This window comes from Cetorhinus maximus, chromosome 23 (genome assembly GCF_964194155.1).
Source record: "Cetorhinus maximus chromosome 23, sCetMax3.hap1.1, whole genome shotgun sequence".
Lineage (NCBI taxonomy): Eukaryota > Metazoa > Chordata > Chondrichthyes > Lamniformes > Cetorhinidae > Cetorhinus > Cetorhinus maximus.
This window is the reverse complement of record NC_135901.1, coordinates 11021650-11040097: the sequence shown is the minus strand read 5'-3', so window position 1 is coordinate 11040097 and position 18448 is coordinate 11021650. Positions and strand designations below refer to the sequence as shown.

At 44.3% G+C, this 18448-nt stretch overlaps 3 protein-coding genes and 1 pseudogene across 4 annotated transcripts in view; all 4 read right to left on the bottom strand.

The window, feature by feature from the left end:
- The window catches only part of LOC144697801 (uncharacterized), an 8473-nt pseudogene extending 4633 nt beyond the window's left edge, over positions 1–3840 (bottom strand).
- The window catches only part of LOC144698217 (uncharacterized), a 141715-nt gene that overhangs the window by 39433 nt on the left and 83834 nt on the right, over positions 1–18448 (bottom strand). The gene's annotated exons all lie outside the window — the stretch shown is intronic.
- On the bottom strand, positions 13941–17139 carry LOC144698229 (uncharacterized). 2 transcript variants are annotated; one of them, XM_078570211.1, is made up of 2 exons: positions 16967–17139; positions 13941–14885 (listed from the first exon to the last, which is right to left on the bottom strand). In XM_078570211.1, the coding sequence occupies exon 2, from the start codon at positions 14527–14529 to the stop codon at positions 14146–14148; it is 384 nt and encodes a 127-aa protein (XP_078426337.1). In that variant the 5' UTR covers positions 14530–14885; positions 16967–17139; the 3' UTR covers positions 13941–14145. The 2 variants fall into 2 exon arrangements, with proteins under 2 accessions (XP_078426337.1, XP_078426338.1); XM_078570212.1 differs by lacking the exon at positions 16967–17139 and adding an exon at positions 15761–15844.
- LOC144697800 (uncharacterized) overlaps positions 17194–18448 on the bottom strand; it is a 56659-nt gene continuing 55404 nt past the window's right edge. Inside the window, 1 exon segment of the mRNA XM_078569792.1 lies at positions 17194–17701. Within this exon segment, the coding sequence (XP_078425918.1) occupies positions 17194–17701 (508 nt within the window).

Genomic DNA, 18448 nt, shown 5'->3' with positions numbered 1-18448 from the left:
CTTTCCTTCATATCTGCCATCATCACCCCCTCCTCAATAAAAACAATCCTTCACCTCAGCCGTTGTAAACTACTGCCCCTTCGCACCACCCTTTCCTCTTCAAGGTCTTTCTTACCTCCCAAATCCATGCCCCTCTTTCCTACAACTCAATCTTTGAATCCCTCCAATAAGATTTCTGTCTCTGCCATAGTATCCAAACAACCCTAATTGAAGTCACAAATTACATCTTATTTGAGTGTGACAAAGGTAAACTACCCATCATTGTCCTTCCTGGCCTGCCTGCAGTCTCTAACATCATTGATCAAACCATCCTCCTGCAATGTCTCAGCACTGTTATTCAGCTGGAAGGGACTGCACACTCCTGATTCCTTTCTTATCTATCTAATTGTCATCAGAGGATAACCTGTAGAAACTGTGATTGTTTGAGTTATATTTTTACACACTTGCTCACTTAGTAAGTGATCAGGTGTTAATGAACTTTGACAAAATGTTCTGTTATCACGCTCATAATGACCGCATCTTGCAAACCAAGTCTTTCTAATTACACCAGCCCTTTTGGATAAAATCCAAAGAGAAGAGTAAAAATTTACAGTCCACCGAGCAAGCTCTTAGTCGTAAAACAAAATCTGATACTTCCCATTAAAATGCAAAGCATTATTGACCAGCTGTGGATTGCTCTGTTTCAAATTTATTGAAACAGACGCATTGCCAAGATTGGCTAACAGATCCATTGCTGGATGATGCGGATTGGGAGATGGATTTTGGCCTTTCTTATTTTGCAATCCTTATGTGATCAGAATCTCCTCCTCACTTCCCCAGATGCAGAGAAAGAAAAACTAAGACTGGGCCTCCAAAGGTGGCCGGGTCACCCACAATCCCGTGCGTCTCAGAAACCGCTCTATCTGCCGCGGGTTGGCGGGCAGTTACGCGCATGCTCGAAGGGTCCTGGCCTCTTTGAGGTTGTTCCCGGAGAGAAGCCGGAAGCGGCGGATAGTGAGAGTGGAGAATGTTCATTGTTTAATATTCGGCTCTGGGGCCGCACTCGGGATTTGTAAACCCCGCCACCCCCCCCCCCCCCCCCACCCCGGGGTTTATTAACCCGCTCCCGACAGTGACCTCTCACCTGACAGCTCACAATGCCCGGCTGATTGAAGGCAGCTCCGGACCAATAGGAGAGGAGGCAGGATTGGAGGACCAAATAAGGAGCGGCTGATCCTCTAACCAATCGGAGAGAACGAGGGGGCGGGCCTGAGCCTGGACCTCCCTGATTGGCTGAAATTCCGCATCATTTTGAAAACTGATTTGTCTAAAATTCCAGTGCCCGGTGTAAAACATTAAAGATGATTTGTTGTTCTGAGCTGCATTATTTGGTAGAATTAGAGTGAAGGAGTGGGATTGATCCACAGCCTGAGTCACCAGTTTGAGGACAAGAGGAGAGAGAATCTGGAGAGGAGAAAAGAATAAGTTGGAGACTGGACACTGAATCTGGAACAATGAGCAGAGAGGGAGAGGAGTGTGTGGGACAGAGATTTATAGAATTGTGGGAATGAAAGGGGGGGGTGGAATGTTCCATAGAAACTAGAATTGTCTGTTCTGAATTTCTATACTGTATTTACAGTGATAACTTCTGTAAACTCCATTTACATGGGGTTAGAAGGGGAGGATTTGCAGGCAGGAATCTCAACAAGATCTTATGCAATCACTTCATTCATATATGGTCAGCTTCCAATTAGGAAACGAAAAATAATTAGATAAAAGCAAAATACTGCAGTTGCTGGAAATCTGAAACAAAAACAAAAATAGATGGAAAAACTCAGCAGGTCTGACAGAATCTGTGGAGAGGAATACAGTTAACGTTTTGAGTCTGTTTGACTTTTCTGATGAAGAGTCATACGGACTTGAAACGTTAACTGTATTCCTCTCCGTAGATGGTGTCAGACCTGCTGAGTTTTCCAGCTATTTTTGTTTTTGAAGGAGAAATAATTGTTTGTTTTGCCTGTGCATTTAAATTATCATTGAAATTGGAAAAGTACTGAGACACACGTATCAAAGTGAGAGTCTTTCAGTGAACTGTGTGTGGAAAGAGCTTTAACCAGTTTCACAGCCTGATAAAACCACAACAATCAAAGTGTGGAGAAACCACACATAAGTTGTGTGTGGACAAGGCTTCAATCGATCATCCAACCTGGAGAGACACCAAGAAACTTGCACCATGGAGAAATCAGGTATGATAGATCAGAAAGAAACAACAGAAAGTTGCAAGTCAGGGCTAGGACAATGGAAAACTTCAGGGACAGCTGGGCCAGGTGGGCTAGTGGAAGGGAGGGAAGCAGCAGAGGCAGCTGATCGGATTGTCTCAATCTTAGTGACAAAGAAGCTCCATGAACTCCTCACATTTGTTGTTGGAGGGGAGGATGAAGGAGACAGGGGAGAGTTAAAACCCGTCAAAAGGATCTAACTTGTGTTAGAGATATTAAAAAGAGACTCAATACACTGTGTACTTAACGCAACATGATTTATTTGACTTATATCAGCAAGTTAATTGCCATAATAAAAACTGGAAATGCTGGAAATGGTCAGCAGGTCTGACAGCGTCTGTGGAGAGAGAAACAGACTTAACATTTCAAGTTCACATGACTCTTTAGAGCTAAAGAGAAGTTGAAATGTGATGGAATTTATACTGTTTAAGGGGGCTGGAGCAAGTAAAGCAGGATAGGTCAGCAACAGGTGGAGGCTAAGGAGAGATAGACAAATATGTCATGGACAAAAGACAAAGGGAGTGTTAATTGCAGTGGTGAAGACTAAAGAATGTGCTGATAGTGGCACAAAGGTAAGAAGGCAGAATGTGTGAAGAGCAGAACAAGGGTCAGCATTCTGTGAAAGAACAACATAGAAACAAGTGACAGATGGCCTGTTGGGGGGAGGGGGAGACGCCATAACTGGGCTGGAGTTTATTAACATCAGCAGAAACAGACCCCAATGAACAAAGTTTATTGTCACATAGTCTTGTATGTGGTTAACATCAAAATTCAATCACTGTTGTTACTCATGAACTCGTTGGTGTTTCAGCAGGTCAGGTGACTGAGTGAATCCCTTCCCACACTTGGAGCAGATGAAAGGTCTCCCTCCAGTGTGCACTTGATGGTGTGACAGCAGGCTGGATGACTGAGTGAATCCCTTCCCACAGTCAGAGCAGGTGAACGGCCTCTCTGCAGTGTGAAGTCGCTGGTGTATCAGCAGGACGGATGAGCGAGTGAATCCCTTCCCACAACCCATGCAGGTAAACGGTCTCTCCCCAGTGTGAATTCACCGGTGCGTCAGCAGGCTGGATGACTGAGTAAATCCCTTCCCACACTCAAAGCAGGTGAATGGCCTCTCCCCAGTGTGAGTACGTCGGTGTGTCAGCAGGTGGGATTTAACTGAGAATCCCTTCCCACACTCAGAGCAGGTAAACGGCCTCTCCCCAGTGTGAACCCGCTGGTGCGTCAGCAAGTCAGATGACCGAGTAAATCCCTTCCCACACTCTGAGCAGGTGAATGGTCTCTCCCCAGTGTGAACCCGCTGGTGTGTCAGCAGGTTGGATGACTGAGTAAATCCCTTCCCACACTGGGAGCAGGTGAACGGCCTCTGCCCAGTGTGAATGCGTCGATGAATTTCCAGCAAAGACGGGGTTATGAATCCCTTTCCACAGTCCCCACATTTCCACTGTCTCTCCCCACTGTGAACGGTGTTTTTTCCTTCCATTTCAAAATCTGATAATATTCAGGTTACGATAAATTGGGTGACTCTGTCAGATCCTGATTTGATGTTTGATTTGAGTTTCCTGACTGAAAATCCTTCCCTTCTAATGCCCTGTGAAATGGATTTAAAATAGAAAAAAAGTGTGAGGGAGAACCCAGATAAACAGGTTGTGAAATTGAGCTGAATGAATCTGGCAATTTGTGGCACTAGCAAAAAGTGGCCATAAAAGCTGCTGGATTGTAATAAAAACCGAACTGGATCAGTAATGCCCTTCAGGAGGGAACCTGCCATGCCTGATCTGGGCCCACACAAGACTCTGGTCTCCATAAGAGGAGGCTGATAGAAAGAGAGAGAGAGAGAAGCACAGAATTGTTACAGTGCAGAAGGATTCCATTTGGCCCATCATGTCTGCACTGGCTCTCCGAATGAGCATTTCATCTAGTGCCTTTCTCCTACCTTCTCCCGTAACCCTGCAGATAGTTTATTTTCAAATAATCATCTAATTCCTTCTTGGATACTTTTATGGATACTCCAACACAATCTCAGGCAGTGCATTCCAGACCCTAACTACTTGCTGTGTGAAAAAGTTTTTTCTCATATAATTTTTGCTTCTTTTACCAATCAGCTTAAATCTGTGTCCTCTGGTTCTCGATCCTTCTGCCAACGGGAACAGTTGCTCTCTGTCTATTCATGCTTTTCAATACGTCTATCAAATCTCCTCTCAGCCTTCTTTTTTCCAAGGAGAACCATCCCAACTTCTCCAATCTATCTTCATAACCGAAATCTCTCATCCCTGGATCCATTCTTGCAAACCTCCTCTGCACTCCCTCCAGTGCCTTCACATCCTTCCTGAAATGCAGTGCCCAGAATACTCCAGCTGAGGTCTAACCAGTGTAGTACACAAGCTCAGCATAACCTCCTTGCTCAAGTATTCTGTGCCCCTATTAATAAAGTCCAAGATACCATATGTGCTATTAACTAATCTCTTAAACCGTCCTGCCACCTCTAATGATTTATGCACATAGACACCCAGGTCCCTTATGCTTCTGCACCCCCTTTGGTGTTGTACCCTTTATTTTATATTGTCTCTCCAAGATTTTCCAAACGAAATGCATCACCTCAGACTTCGCTGCATTAAATTTCATCTGCCATTATTCAGCCCTTTCCATTAACTTGTCTATGTCGTTTTGAAGTTCTATGCCATCCTCCTCACAGTTTACAATGCTTCCAAGTTTTGTATCGTATGTAAATTCATAATATTGCTGACTATACACCAAGGTTTAAATCATTTATCTGTCAGGAAAAACAAGGGTTCCAATACCGACCCCTCGGAAACTCCACTACAAATCTTCCTCCAGCCCGGAAAACATCCATTAACCATTACTCTTTATTTCCTGTCATTCCGCCAATTCTGTATCCATGTTGTTGCTGTCCGTTTTATTCCATGAGTTATAACTTTTCTCACAAGTCTGTTGTGTGACACTGTATCAAATGCCTGGAAAGAGGTGGAGAAGCAGCAGGCGAAGTTGTTTCTAAGAGGCGGGACTGGAGGACTGATGAAGTCATCTAGTTCTCCCACCAATCAGAGTGCCTGTTAAGGGCGGGGTTTGCAGAACTAAGTGGGCGGGGCTGAGCGGTGAACCCCCTCTGGCTGCCTGGCCCAGTATTGCCCCTTATAAATATGGCGGCTGCACATTGCCCCCTATGAAGATGGCGACCGTGAACCCGGGGCCACCAACCGGAAATGCCGCCCCGAAGTGTGGCCAACGCATGACAAGTAGGTTCCTTTTCTGGTACTTGAGGCCTCCACTGGGTGTTTATCAAGCCTTTCCACCCATTCCGCCGCCTCCATTATCCTCCTACAATCGACTGTTACTCACCTGTTGCAGAGTCGAGATGACTCCCTCCCGGCGCCTTCAGCACCCACAATACGCATGCTCTAGCCACAACCCGGTAATGCGCCTGCGCAATGGCCTCCTGCAGTGAGTATAGGGCATATTCTCTTTCGACGCGAATGCTGGGTAAGAACCCCGCCATTTAAAGGCGATATTGTTGAAATGAAAATTCCGTTTAGTGATCCAATTACGACTGGGGCCATAGGGCCAAGATATAAAATTATTAAAACAATTAGTATAGAATACTAAACTTAAAAGAAGTGGCTGCAGAGAGTCGATCCATCATTTATAATCCTCCAAAATTCCTCAAATTCTGGAAAGGTCCTAATGGTTTGGAAACTAGCTAATGTAATATCGTTATTCAAGAAAATATGGAGACAGAAGCAGGAATTTTCAGGGCCATTAGCCTAACATGCGTCATAGGGAAATTGCTAGAATCCATCATTAAGGAGTTTATAGCACGATACTTAGAAAATCATAACGTGATCAGGCAGAGTCAATATGGCTTTGTGACGGGAAATCATACTTAACTAATTTATTAGAGTTTTTTGAGGGAGTAACAAGCAACGTGGAAAAAAGGGGAGCCTGTAGATGCGGTGTACTTGGATTTCCAAAAGCCATTTAATAAGGTGCCACATCAAATCTTCCTACACAAGATTAGAGAACATGGTGTAGAAGATAAAATATTAGCATTGGCGAAGGCTGGTTAGCTAACAGGAAGCAGAGAGTAGGGATAAATGGCTCTCTTTCAGGATGGCAAGATGTGACTACTGGAGTGCCACAGGGTTCAGTGCTGGGGCCTCAACTTTTATAATCTGCATCAATGATTTGGATAAAGGGACTGAATTTATGGTTTCTATATTTGCCAATGACACCAAGATAGGTAGATCTTAAAAGAAGTGGCAGCACAGATTGCAGATACATTGGTTATAGTCTTCCAAATTTCCTTAGGTTCTGGAAAGGTTCCCACGGATTGGAAAATAGCAAAAGCAACATTGTTATTCAAGAAAGGAAGGAGGCAGAAAGCAGGAAACGAAAGGCCAGTTAGCATAACATCTATCATAGGGAAAATGATAGAATCCATTATTGAGGAGGTTAAAGCAGGATACTTAGATAATCAAGATTTGATCAGGTAGAACCAACATGGCTTTGTGAAAGGGAAATTGTGTTTAACTAATCTGTTAGAGTTTTTGATGAAGTAACATTCAAGGTGGATACAGGGAAACCAACAGATATGGTGTACTTGGATTTGCAGAAGGCATTTGATAAGGTGCCACATAAAAGGTTGTTGCACAATATAAAGGCACATGGTGTAGGAGGTAACATATTAGCATAGATAAATGATTGGTTGGCTAACAGTAAGCAGAAAGCAGGGATAAATATGTCTTTTTTGGATTGGCAAGCTGTAACTAGCGGAGTGCCACAGGGATCATTGCTGGGTCCTCAACAATTTACAATCTACATCAATGATTTGGATGAAGGGTCCGAATGTATGGTAGCTAAATTTGCTGATGACATGAATAGAGATAGGAAAAGAAGTTGTCAAGAGGAAGTCGAGAGTCTGCAAAGTTATATGGACAGGTTAAGTGCGTGGGCAAAAATTTGACAGATGGAGGATAACGTGGGAAAATGTGAACTTGTCCACTCTGGCAGGAAGAATAGAAAAACAGTCTTCAATACAAGTGGAGAGCAGAACTCAGTAGTACAGAGGGCTCTGGTCCTCGAACCCATTCTGCCATTTAATAAGATCATGGCTGATCTGATTTTGGCCTCAACTTCACGTTCCAGCTACCCCCGATAACCTTTGGCTCCCTTGTTAGTCAAGATTAGCCAAGTTCCTCAGGGTAGTGTCCTAGGCCCAATCATCTTCAGCTGCTTCATCAATGACAGACCTTCCATCATAAGGTCAGAAGTATGGATGTTCGCTGATGATTGTACACTGTTCAGAACCATTTGTGACTCCTCAAATACTGAAATATCCATGTCCAAATGCAGCAAGACCTGCACAATATCCAGGCATGGGCTGACAAGAGGCAAGTAACACTTACACCATACATCTGCCAGGCAATGACCATCTCCAACAAGAAAGAATCTAACCTCTACATTCAAGGGCATTACCATCAGTGAATCCCCCACTGTCAACATCCTGGGGATTACCATTGACCACATCATTGAAGATATAAATACTGTGGTCACAAGAGCAGGTCAGAGGCTTGGAATCGTGTGGCAAGTAACTCAACTCCTGACTTCCCAAAGTCTGCCCACCACTGACAAGACACAAGTCTGGAGTGTAATGAAATACTCCCCACTTGCCTGGATGAGTGCACCTCCAACAACACTCAAGAAGCTCGAAACCATCCAGGACAAAGCAGCCCGCTTGATTGGCACCCCATCCACATACATTGACTCCCTCCATCACCTAAGTACAGTGGCAGCAGTGTGTACCATCTACAAGATTCACTGCAGAAACTTACCAAGGGCTCCTTAGGCAGCACCTTCCATACCCTATAAGTGATCTAGAAGGACAAGGGCAGCAGATAGATGGGAACACCACCACCTGGAAGTTCCCCTCCAAACCACTCACTATCCTGACTTAGAAATATATCGCCTTTATTTCACTGTTGCTGGGTCAAAATCCTGTAACTCCCTCCCTAACAGCACTGTGGGTATACCTACGCCACATGGACTGCAGTAGTTCAAGAAGGCAACTCACCACCACCTTCTCAAGGGCAATTAGGGATGGGCAACAAATGCTGGTCTAGCCAGTATCACCCACATCTCATGAATGAATAAGAAAAAATCTACTACTGCCTTTAAAATATTCATTGACTCTGCCTCCACTGTTCTCTGGGGAAGAGAGTTCCAAAGATTCACAACCGGCCGAGAGAAAAAAATTCTTCTCATCTCCATCTTAAATGGGAGACCCCTTATTTTAAAATGTGCCCCCCTCGTTCTAGTTTCTCCCACGAGGGGAAAGATCCTTTCAGCATCTACCCTGTCAAGTCCTCTCAGGATCTTATATGTTTCAGGAAGATCACCTCTCCATTTTCTAAATGCCAATGGATACAGGCCCAGCCTGTCCAACCTTTCTTCATAAGATAACCCCCTTCATCCCAGGAATCAACCAAGTTTACCTTCTCTGAACCGCTTCTAATGCAATTATATCCTTTCTTAAATAAGGAGACCAATACTGTACACAGTACTCCATATGTGGTCTCACCAATGGCCTGTAGAACTGTAGTGAAACATCCCTACTTTTATATTCCATTCCCCTTGTAATAGGCAACAACATTCCATTTGCCTTCCTAATCGCTTGCTCTACCTGCAGACTAACCTTTTCTGATTCATTTACCAGGGCTCTGTCTCTCTGCCTCAGAGCTCTGCGGCCTCTCTCCATTTAAATAATATTCTGCTTTTCTATTCTTCCCGCCAAAGTGGCAAGTTCACTTTTCCTACATTATACTCCGTTTGCTTGTCCACTCTCTCTAAATAGAAGAGGTTCTATACAAATAGTATATTTTTATCCTGATATATAAATATACTTACATATAAATAGTTGAGTTACATAAATATGTGAGGCTCCAGAACTGATGCCTGAGGCACTCCACTCATCACAGCTTGTCAACCTGAAACAGACCCACTTATTGCTACACTCTGCTTCCAGTTAGCTAACCAATCCGCTATCCATGCTAATATGTTGCTCCCTACACCATGAGTTCTTATTTTGTGTCGTAACCTTAGTGGCATGTCACCTAATAATTCTCTGGGTATTGGTGGATGGAGTTGCAGAGGGCAATTGAAGCAGGACGTGAGGAGAGGAAACCATATAAAAGTTCACTCATGATCTTTAGGGAAGGAAATCTGCCATCCTTACCTGGCCTGGCCTACACGAGACATCAGACCACAGCAATGTGGTTGACTCTTAACTACCTTCAAATGGCAATTAAGGATGGGCAACAAATGTTGGCATTGCCTGCAATATCCATCCCAGGAAATATATTTTAAAAAGGAGTGACAAATGGATATTCTTCAGACTATCCAGTTCTCTCCCAGGGTTGGTGTTTTGACCATTGCTCTTCTCAATATAAAGGAATGATCGGGTTTCGCTTTATGGGTTTAAAATCAAAATCTCCAGATGATTTTACAATAGGAAATGGGCAGAACAGTGAAGAGGAATATAAGTGACTCACTGTGAATACACAGGTTAGTAACTGGTGCAGGTAACATGTCAGACTATATTTAACACACAAAATATGAGGTGATATATTTCCTGAATTAAAAAGCTAAAATATTCACTAAATGCTTATGGTTTAGAAGGACTGGAGAAATAGAACAGTAAAGACAGGGAAGATTCTAGTTTACATTTTCTTATTAATAAACACACTGAGGAGGTTTCATGTCAGCAACTTTAATACCTTCTTAAGAAATACAGAAATAAAGCAATGAGCAAATTCACGTTCTCTACTCTATCTTATATTGTTCCATCAATCTGAGTAAACATCCAAGTCCCAAGTGTCACAGAGAGTCATAGAGGTTTACAGCACAGAAGAAGGCCCTTCGGCCCATCACATCTGCGCCAGTCAAGCAAGTATCGAACTATTCTATTCCCATTTTCCAGCACTAGGCCCATAGCCTTGTATGTATGGCATCGCAAGTGCACATCTAAATACTTTTAAATGTTATGAGGGTTTCTTCCTCTACCACCCTTTCAGGTGGTGAGTTCCAGATTCCCACCACGCTTTGGGTGAAAAATTTCTTCCTCACATCCCCTCTAAACCTCCTGCCCCTTACCTTAAATCTATGCCCCCTGGCTATTGATCCCTCCACCACAGGGAAAAGTTCCTTCCTGTCTACCCTATCTATGCCCCTCATAATTTTATACACCTCAATCATGTCCCCCCTCAATCTCCTCTGCTGCAGGGAAAATAACCCCAGTCTATCCAATCTCTCCTCACAACTAAAACTCTCCAGCCCAGACAACATCCTGGTAAATCTCTTCTGCACTCACTTTAGTGCAATCACATTCTTCCTATAATGTGGATTCCAGAACTGCACACAATACTCTAACTGTGGCCTAACCAGCATTTTATACAGTTCCAGCATAACCTCCCTGCTCTTATATTCTATGCTTTGGCTAATAAAGGCAAGTATCCCATATGCCTTCTTATCCACTTGTCATGCTATCTTAAGGGACCGGTGGACATGCATACCAAGGTCACTCTGATCCTCAGTACTTCCCAGGGTCCTACCATTCATCGTTTATTCCCGTGCCTTGTTTGCATCACCTCACACTTATCCGGGTAAATTCCATTTGCCACTGATCAGCCCATCTGAACAGCCTGTCTATATCCTCCTGTTATCTAAGGCTATCCTCCTCACGATTTACCAACCAACCAATTTTCATGCCATCCGCGAACTTACTGATCAACCCTCCTACATTCAAGTCTAAATCGTATATATATACCACAAACAGCAAGGGACCCAACACCGATCCCTGTGGAACCCCACTGGACACTGGCATCCAGTCACAAAAACACCCCTCGACCATCACCCTCTGCTTCCTGCCACTCAGCCAATTCTGGATCCAATTTGTCAAATTGCCTTGGATTCCATGGGCTCTTATCTTCGTTATCAGTCTCCCATGCGGGACCTTATGAAAAGCCTTGCTGAAATCCAAGTAGACTACGTCAAATGCATTACCCTCATCTACACACCTGGTCACCTCTTCGAAAAATTCAATCAAATTGGTCAGACATGACCTCCCCTTAAAGAAACCATGCTGACTGTCCTTGATTAATCTCTGCCTCTCCAACTGTAGATTAATTCTGTCCCTCAGAATTGCTTCCAATAGTTTCCCCACCACTGAGGTTAGACTGACTGGCCTGTTGTTCCCTGATTTATCCCTTCCTCCCTTCTTGAATAATGGTACCACATTGGCTGTCCTCTGGCACTTCTCCTGTGGCCAGAGAGGAATTGAAAATTATTGCCAGCATCCCTGCTATCTCCCCCCGTGCCTCACTCAACAGCCTGGGATATAATTCATTCGGGCCTGGAGATTTATCTACTTTTAAGCCTGCCAGACCATTTAGAACCTCCTCCCTTTCAATGCTAATTTCTTTAATTATATCACAGTCCTTCTGCCTGATTTCCATACCCACGTCGTCCCTCTCACTTGTGAACACCGACTCAAAGCATTCAAACCCTACCTACTTCTTCTGGCTCCACACACAAATTACCACTATGGTCCTTAATGGGCCCTACTCTTTCCCTAGTTATCCTCTTACTCTTAATGTACTTGTAAAATAACTTTGGATTTTCCTTTATTTTATCTGCCAATGTTTTTTCATGCCCCCTTTTTGCTCTCCTAATCTCCTTTTTAAGTTCCCCCCTACACATTCTACATTCCTCTTGGGCTTCCGCTGTTTTGAGCCCAGGGTATCTGCCATAAGCCTCGCTTTTTCTCTTTATCCAATCCACAGTCACTTACATGGTCAGCCAGCTGGATGGAACCTCGGGCACCCTGAGCTTGATCTCCGGTATCTTCAGTCCTGATTGCCCCCTTACATCAGAACCCTCCACTTTTGTACTCTGTAGTGATCCAGCTCTGGCCCCTGACTCTTTGTCTCCTCTGTTGGGTTTTGGCAGGAAGTGAGGAAAAGACAGCTGGAATTTCTCTAATCCGTGACTTACAAGGACACCTTCCCTCGTTCCCAGCAGTTATTTTTCTTCAGTAATTTTCTCATTCTCCCTAAACTCCCCTGCCTACTCGTAATTCTGTTATTTCTTATAGTTTTACAATTATAGGTATAAACATCACAGATGATAATCTAATCGATTCCATTCCTCACTTTGTTTACATTTCTGCTATGGTTAATAACAGACAAACTCTGTCCTTTCCCCTGATCTGATTAGAGTTTCCAATGAGTCGATTCTGTGGAATGAAATGTCTTCTCAGTGTTTCCGTGGTGACCTGTCTGCAGTGAAGAGTCTGTTTGAGTTCCTAACTCTGACTAAACTTCTCTATCCCATAATATACGTTCTAATCAGACATTGGATGTCAATGTATTTTAGTCATGTTGTGTTAATATCTCTAAAACCTACAAGGGATTCAGAGACACAAACTTTTAACAGTGGGAGGACAAGTTGGTAAAGTGGTTAAAAAGCAAATGGGATCCTGGGTTTTATAATTCGGGGTGTAGAGTTCAAAAGGACAGAGGTCATGTAAACCTGTGCAAATCATTGGCTAGGCTGCGGTTAGAATATTGAGTCAAGTTTTGGGGATCTTACACCAGGAAGGATGTCAAGGCCATGGAGAGGGTACAGAAGAGAGTCACAGAGAAGTCCCAGGGAAGAGAGGCTTTAGTTATCAGGAGAGATTAGAGAAACTGGGCTCTTTTCATTAGAACAAAGGCTGATTGGAGATCTGAGGGAGAGGTTCAACATTTCATCAGGTAAATGAGGAAAAACTGTTTCCACCAGTCGGTGAGTCAGTAACTAGAGGACATCAAATTCAAATCATCACCAAAAGACTCAGAACCAGGAATGAGATATGGAGCAGTCTGTACAATAATGTCCAGGACACTCACTGCCCCTCCGGCTCTCTGTCTACACTGTCCCATCAAACACTCCGAGGGCAGGTACACGGGTGTGTTACTGATACCTCCCCAGGGTATCCGGGCAAGGAGAGGCACTCTAGAAGGTAAGGGGAGCTGGAAGCTGTCCATGAGAGTGGCCAAGGTTCTGAGAACTGGAAAAATCCAAAGTAATGATGAGGTGTTAGCCATGGCTCAGAGTTTGCATTCTCATGTCTGAGTCAGGAGGTTGTGGGTTCAAATCCACCTCTAGAATTTGAACATAAAATCTAGGCTGACATTCCACTGCAGTACTGAGAGAGCCCTGAAATGTATGAGGTCCTGTCTTTCAGATGAGACTGAACGGGCAGGTGTAAGAGATCCATTGGGGCTATTTCAAAGAGCAGGAGATTTCTCCCCAGATTCTTGGTCAATATTTGTCCCTCAATCAATATCACTAAAGCAGACTATCTGGGTATTATCAACTTCTTGTCTGTGGGATCTTGCTGTGTACAAATGAGTTGCTGTATTTCCTACATTCCAACATCGACTGCACTTCAAAGGAATTTCATTGGCTGTAAAATGCTTTGGGACATCCTGATGTCATGAAAGGCTCTGCAGAAATACAAATCCTACTTTAACAGAGGAGAAAAGGCCCAAAAATGGAACAGTCAAGAACAGGATTTCAATTAATCTTCTCTTATCCTGCAGAAGACAAATATTCCACACACTGTGTTTGACACCAAGCTGGTTTATTTGATGTTTATCCAGAATATTAATCTCCAGCCCAGTTATTGGGGTCATTAACATCAGCAGAAACAAACACCAAGTATCAAAATGAACATGGTTCAGTTCTGGATGTGACTAACAGAAGCAATAATATCAAGATCGAAACCCTGCATTTACTTGTGAACTCGCTGGTGTCTCTGTAGGTGGGATTAATTAATGAATCTCTTCCCACATATGGAGCAGTTGAATGGCCTCTCCCCAGTGTGAACTTGTTGGTGTGTCAGGAGGCTGGATGACTGAGTGAATCCATTTCCACACACAGAGCAGGTGAACGGTTTCTCCCCAGTGTGGATACATTGGTGTGTCAGCAAATCTGGTTTTCTTTTCAAGCTCTTCTCACAGTCAGAACATGTAAACGGTTTATCAGAATGAACAAGTTTGTGTGTCTGAAGGCAGGACAACCGAGTGAATCCCTTCTCACACATGGGGCAGGTGAACGGCCTCTCCCCAGTGTGAGTGCATCGATGAGCTTCCAGGTGGGATGGGGAACTGAATCTCTTCTCACAGTCCCCACATTTCCACGGTTTCTCCATGGTGTTGATGTCCTTGTGCCTCTCCAGGTTGGATGATCAGTTCACACTTCGACCAGACACAGAACACGTGTACAGTCTCTCCCCACTGTGAATGGTGTGATGTTTCCTCAGGCTCTGTGACTGGTTAAAGCTCTTGCCACAGTCAGTGCACTGGAACACTCTCACTCGAGTGTGTGTGTGTGTGTCTCGGTGATTTTCCAATTACACTGATGTTTGAAATCTTTTCCTGCAGCCAGAACAGACAAACATTTCTCCTTCCAGATTCAAAGGCCGTGATATTCAGGTCCTTATGAATCGAGTGACTCTGTCAGATCTTGATATGATGCTTGGTTTGAGTTTCCTGTCTGTAAATCCCCCTGTTTAAGGTTTTTACAAAAACAATCACCAAGGACAGAACAAACATTTCTCTTGCTTTGAGTTTGCTGTGTGTAAATCCTCTCCTTCTAATCCCTGATTTTGAGTTTCCAAAATCAACCACTGTCAGCCCAGGATACAAACCCTGAATTATTATTTGAAGGGGAAGGATGAACAGGGTTACAGGGAGAAGGCAGGGGAATGGCACGAGGTGAATTGCTTGTTCGGAGAGCTAGCACAGACATGATGGGCTGACTGGCCTCCTTCTGTGCTGTAACCATTCTGTGATTCTGTGAAATTCACAAATTCTCTCCTGTTTCCTGGCCCAGGATGATCGTGCGTGCGCCCTGCTCCACACTGTTCCCCTAACCCGGGCCTGTCACTGGGGAATGCCGGACCAGTGCAAACATGGATTTGGGGTTTGTGGCCTACAGAAAGTGTGAAGCATCCTCACCCTCCCGCCGGCTCCATCACTCCCTCTGTCTCCCCTCGACTGCTAACCGACTGCAGATACGAAAAACAAGTGCCATCCATGGCCATTACTCACACTGCACATGCTCCAAACCCTGTCTGAAACTGTGCCTGTGCACTGGTCTCCTGTGGTGTAGATAGGGGACATTCCCCACCGTGGGGAACGCTGGGCAAATGTCCCGTCACTGGAGGTCCCAGTTTGTGAATAGTCATTTTGTTCTGTGATGGGTGGAGGTTCGGGCTGGAGGGCCAATCAATATAATGAGGAGCAAAATTATACAGAAGCCCAAGTGCACAGACCCTCCATTATCCACCAGAAGGAATGGGGGTTAGTGAAGAATCGAGAGTCCCCCAAACAGCAGAAATAACAGCAAAATCTAACCCCGACAGTCAGATGTGAACTCACTGTTGTCTCAGCAGGTCGGATGAACGAGTGAATCTCTGCTCACACACACAACATTTAAACAGCTTCTCTCCAGTAACAATGCACTGAACCATTTGATCTTTTTAAACTGGGATGTTAACAGGTGGGAAAACTGGATGAAATCCCTTCACCTCTGTGAAGTTTCTGAACCGTTTCTCAGTGTGTCTGTCCTGCCGTGTCAGTAAATGGAGTGAGCAAGTTTATCCTTTTCCTCATGCAGTTGGTGAACACCCTCTCCCTGGCAGGACTGGACCAAGTTTCCAGCTCAGATGGGCAACTGAATCCGCCCGCAGTCAATATCAACAACAGCTTGCATTTGTATAGCGCCTGCACCATCCTGTTCCGATGACAATCTGCTCAATGGTTGTAAGATGGCTACATGTTGGTAACAGTTATTCAGGTGAAACTGAATACACTGTGTTTGAGCAGCAGTTTACAAAGTACAAAGAAGAATTTGATTCTGCACTATTGTCCATTGGGATGTAGGAGGGGCCTCATTTCTCTGATTCACATTCGTGTTTAAGCCAATTTGGAGCAGTGACCTTCCTGACCTTTCCAAACTGAGAATGACTCAAACCCACTGGGATAAATCCCCAAACCTGGAATCACAGAAAAATCCATCCAATCATCGATCTCCTATAGTCCCATTCTAGCCAATCATTAGCCTAGTAGGTTCTGTCTCTGGGAAGTGTTCCTGAGCCTCCCCCTATCGGCTTTTCACCCTGGGCTTGAGCACAAACGCAAACTGGGTGTCTGTTTCCATGGTGCTGAGGTAACCCAGGACCTTCATGGTGACGAGTGTTCTAACTGTGTCAAAGCTCAATGCTGGAAATTAGCAACAAGGATTTCTAATTGATAATATTCCCCAGGTTTACAAGAGCTCGCTGTATTTCCACAATCAAAGAAGAACTTCCGCTTGTTCTTTCCTTGGGATAATAAGGGAGTTTATACAACACCAAATCCACTTCTCACACATTCAAAACCTTGAGGCAGTAGAAAGTCCAAGGCAGTGCATCTCATTGCAGAGAGAATCTATTCAGAGAAATGTTTCTGACCATTTAACGCTTGCAATCCTAATTTCTCAAAATACCCTCAACAGCCCCATATTCTTACACAGCTCTCACTGTTCATTAATGTTTAACATGATCAGTCTCTCCTCAATCTTCCTATCGAAGTGTATCACCTCACATTTTTCTGTGTTGAATTTTGTCAGGCTTTGTGTCTCCCCAATCCAGCAGCCTGTTGATGTCCTCTTGAAGTTTCAGCAGGTTATTTGTAATTGTAAAGCTCTTCTCAGTCAGAGCATTTGCAACGTCTTTTATCAGAGTGAAGATGTTGATGTGTCAAGAGGTGGCTGAACAAGTAGATCCCTTCCAACACATGGAGCAGATTAACAGCAGCAGTAAGAGCCTCCTCTAGATGTGCACACGCTGGTGTCTCAGCAGATGTGATGAATGAGTGAAACCTTTTCCACAGATGAAACAGGTGAATGGTGTCTCTCTATTGTGAATCCCCTGGTGTGTTAGCAGCCTGGATGAAACAGTGAATCCCTTCCCACACACCAAGCAGGTGAACAGCCTCTCCGCAGTGTGAACTCGCTGATGTGCCAGAAGGAGGGATGAGGAAATGAATCCTTTCCCACACTCGGAGCAGGTGAATGGCTTCTCTCCGGTGTGAACTCGCTCGTGCGTCAGAAGACGGGATGAAACAGTGAATCGCTTCCCACAGACAGAGCAGGTGAACGGCCTCTCCCCAGTGTGAACTCACTCGTCTGTCACAAGATGGGATGCACAACTAAACCCCTTTCCACATACAGAACAAATGAATGGTCTCTCCCCAGTGTGAACTCGCTGATGTGTTAGCAGGATAGATGACTGAGTGAATCCCTTCCCACACACGGAGCAGGTGAATGGCTTCTCCTCAGTGTGAGTGCGTCGATGAGTTTCCAGCTTGGATGGGTAATTGAATCCCTTCCCACAGTCCCCACATTTCCATGGTTTCTCCATGGCGTGGATGTCCTTGAGTTTCTCCAGGTTGCATGACAAGCTGAAGCCTTGTCCACACACAAAACACGTACACGATTTTTCCCCGCTGTGAATAGTGTGATATTTTTTCAGGCTGTGTAACTGGTTAAAGCTCTTTCCACAGTTAGTTCACTGCAACACTCCCACTCAGATATTTGTGTCTTGGTGCTTTTCCAATCACATTGATGCTTGAAATCTTTTCCCTCAGGCAGAACAGACAAACATTTCCCTTTCCATATGCAAAGGCCAATGATATTCAGGTCCTGATGAATCCAGTGACTATGTCAGATCCTGATGTGATGTTTGGTTTGAATTTTCCATTTGCGCATCCTCCCCTTCTAATGCCCTGTAAAAGGAGTTTAGCAAAGTCAACAATAAGTACAGGGTGAAAATTCAGAACAGACAATTCAAGTCACTATCGAACATTTTTCCCTCTCTTGTTCCTCCAAAACTGTAAATCCCCATCCTACACACTCTCCCTCCTCCCTGGGCTGATATTCAAAACCATCTCACCATCTCTGCCATTTCCCAGTTATCTCCCTCCCTCCCTCTACTCTGGCTAGGTTCAGTTCTCTGGTGCCTGTGTGGAAAGTTGGAATAAAATCAACAAATCAATGATTTTCTCTCCTGGTCACTGGGACCCTGA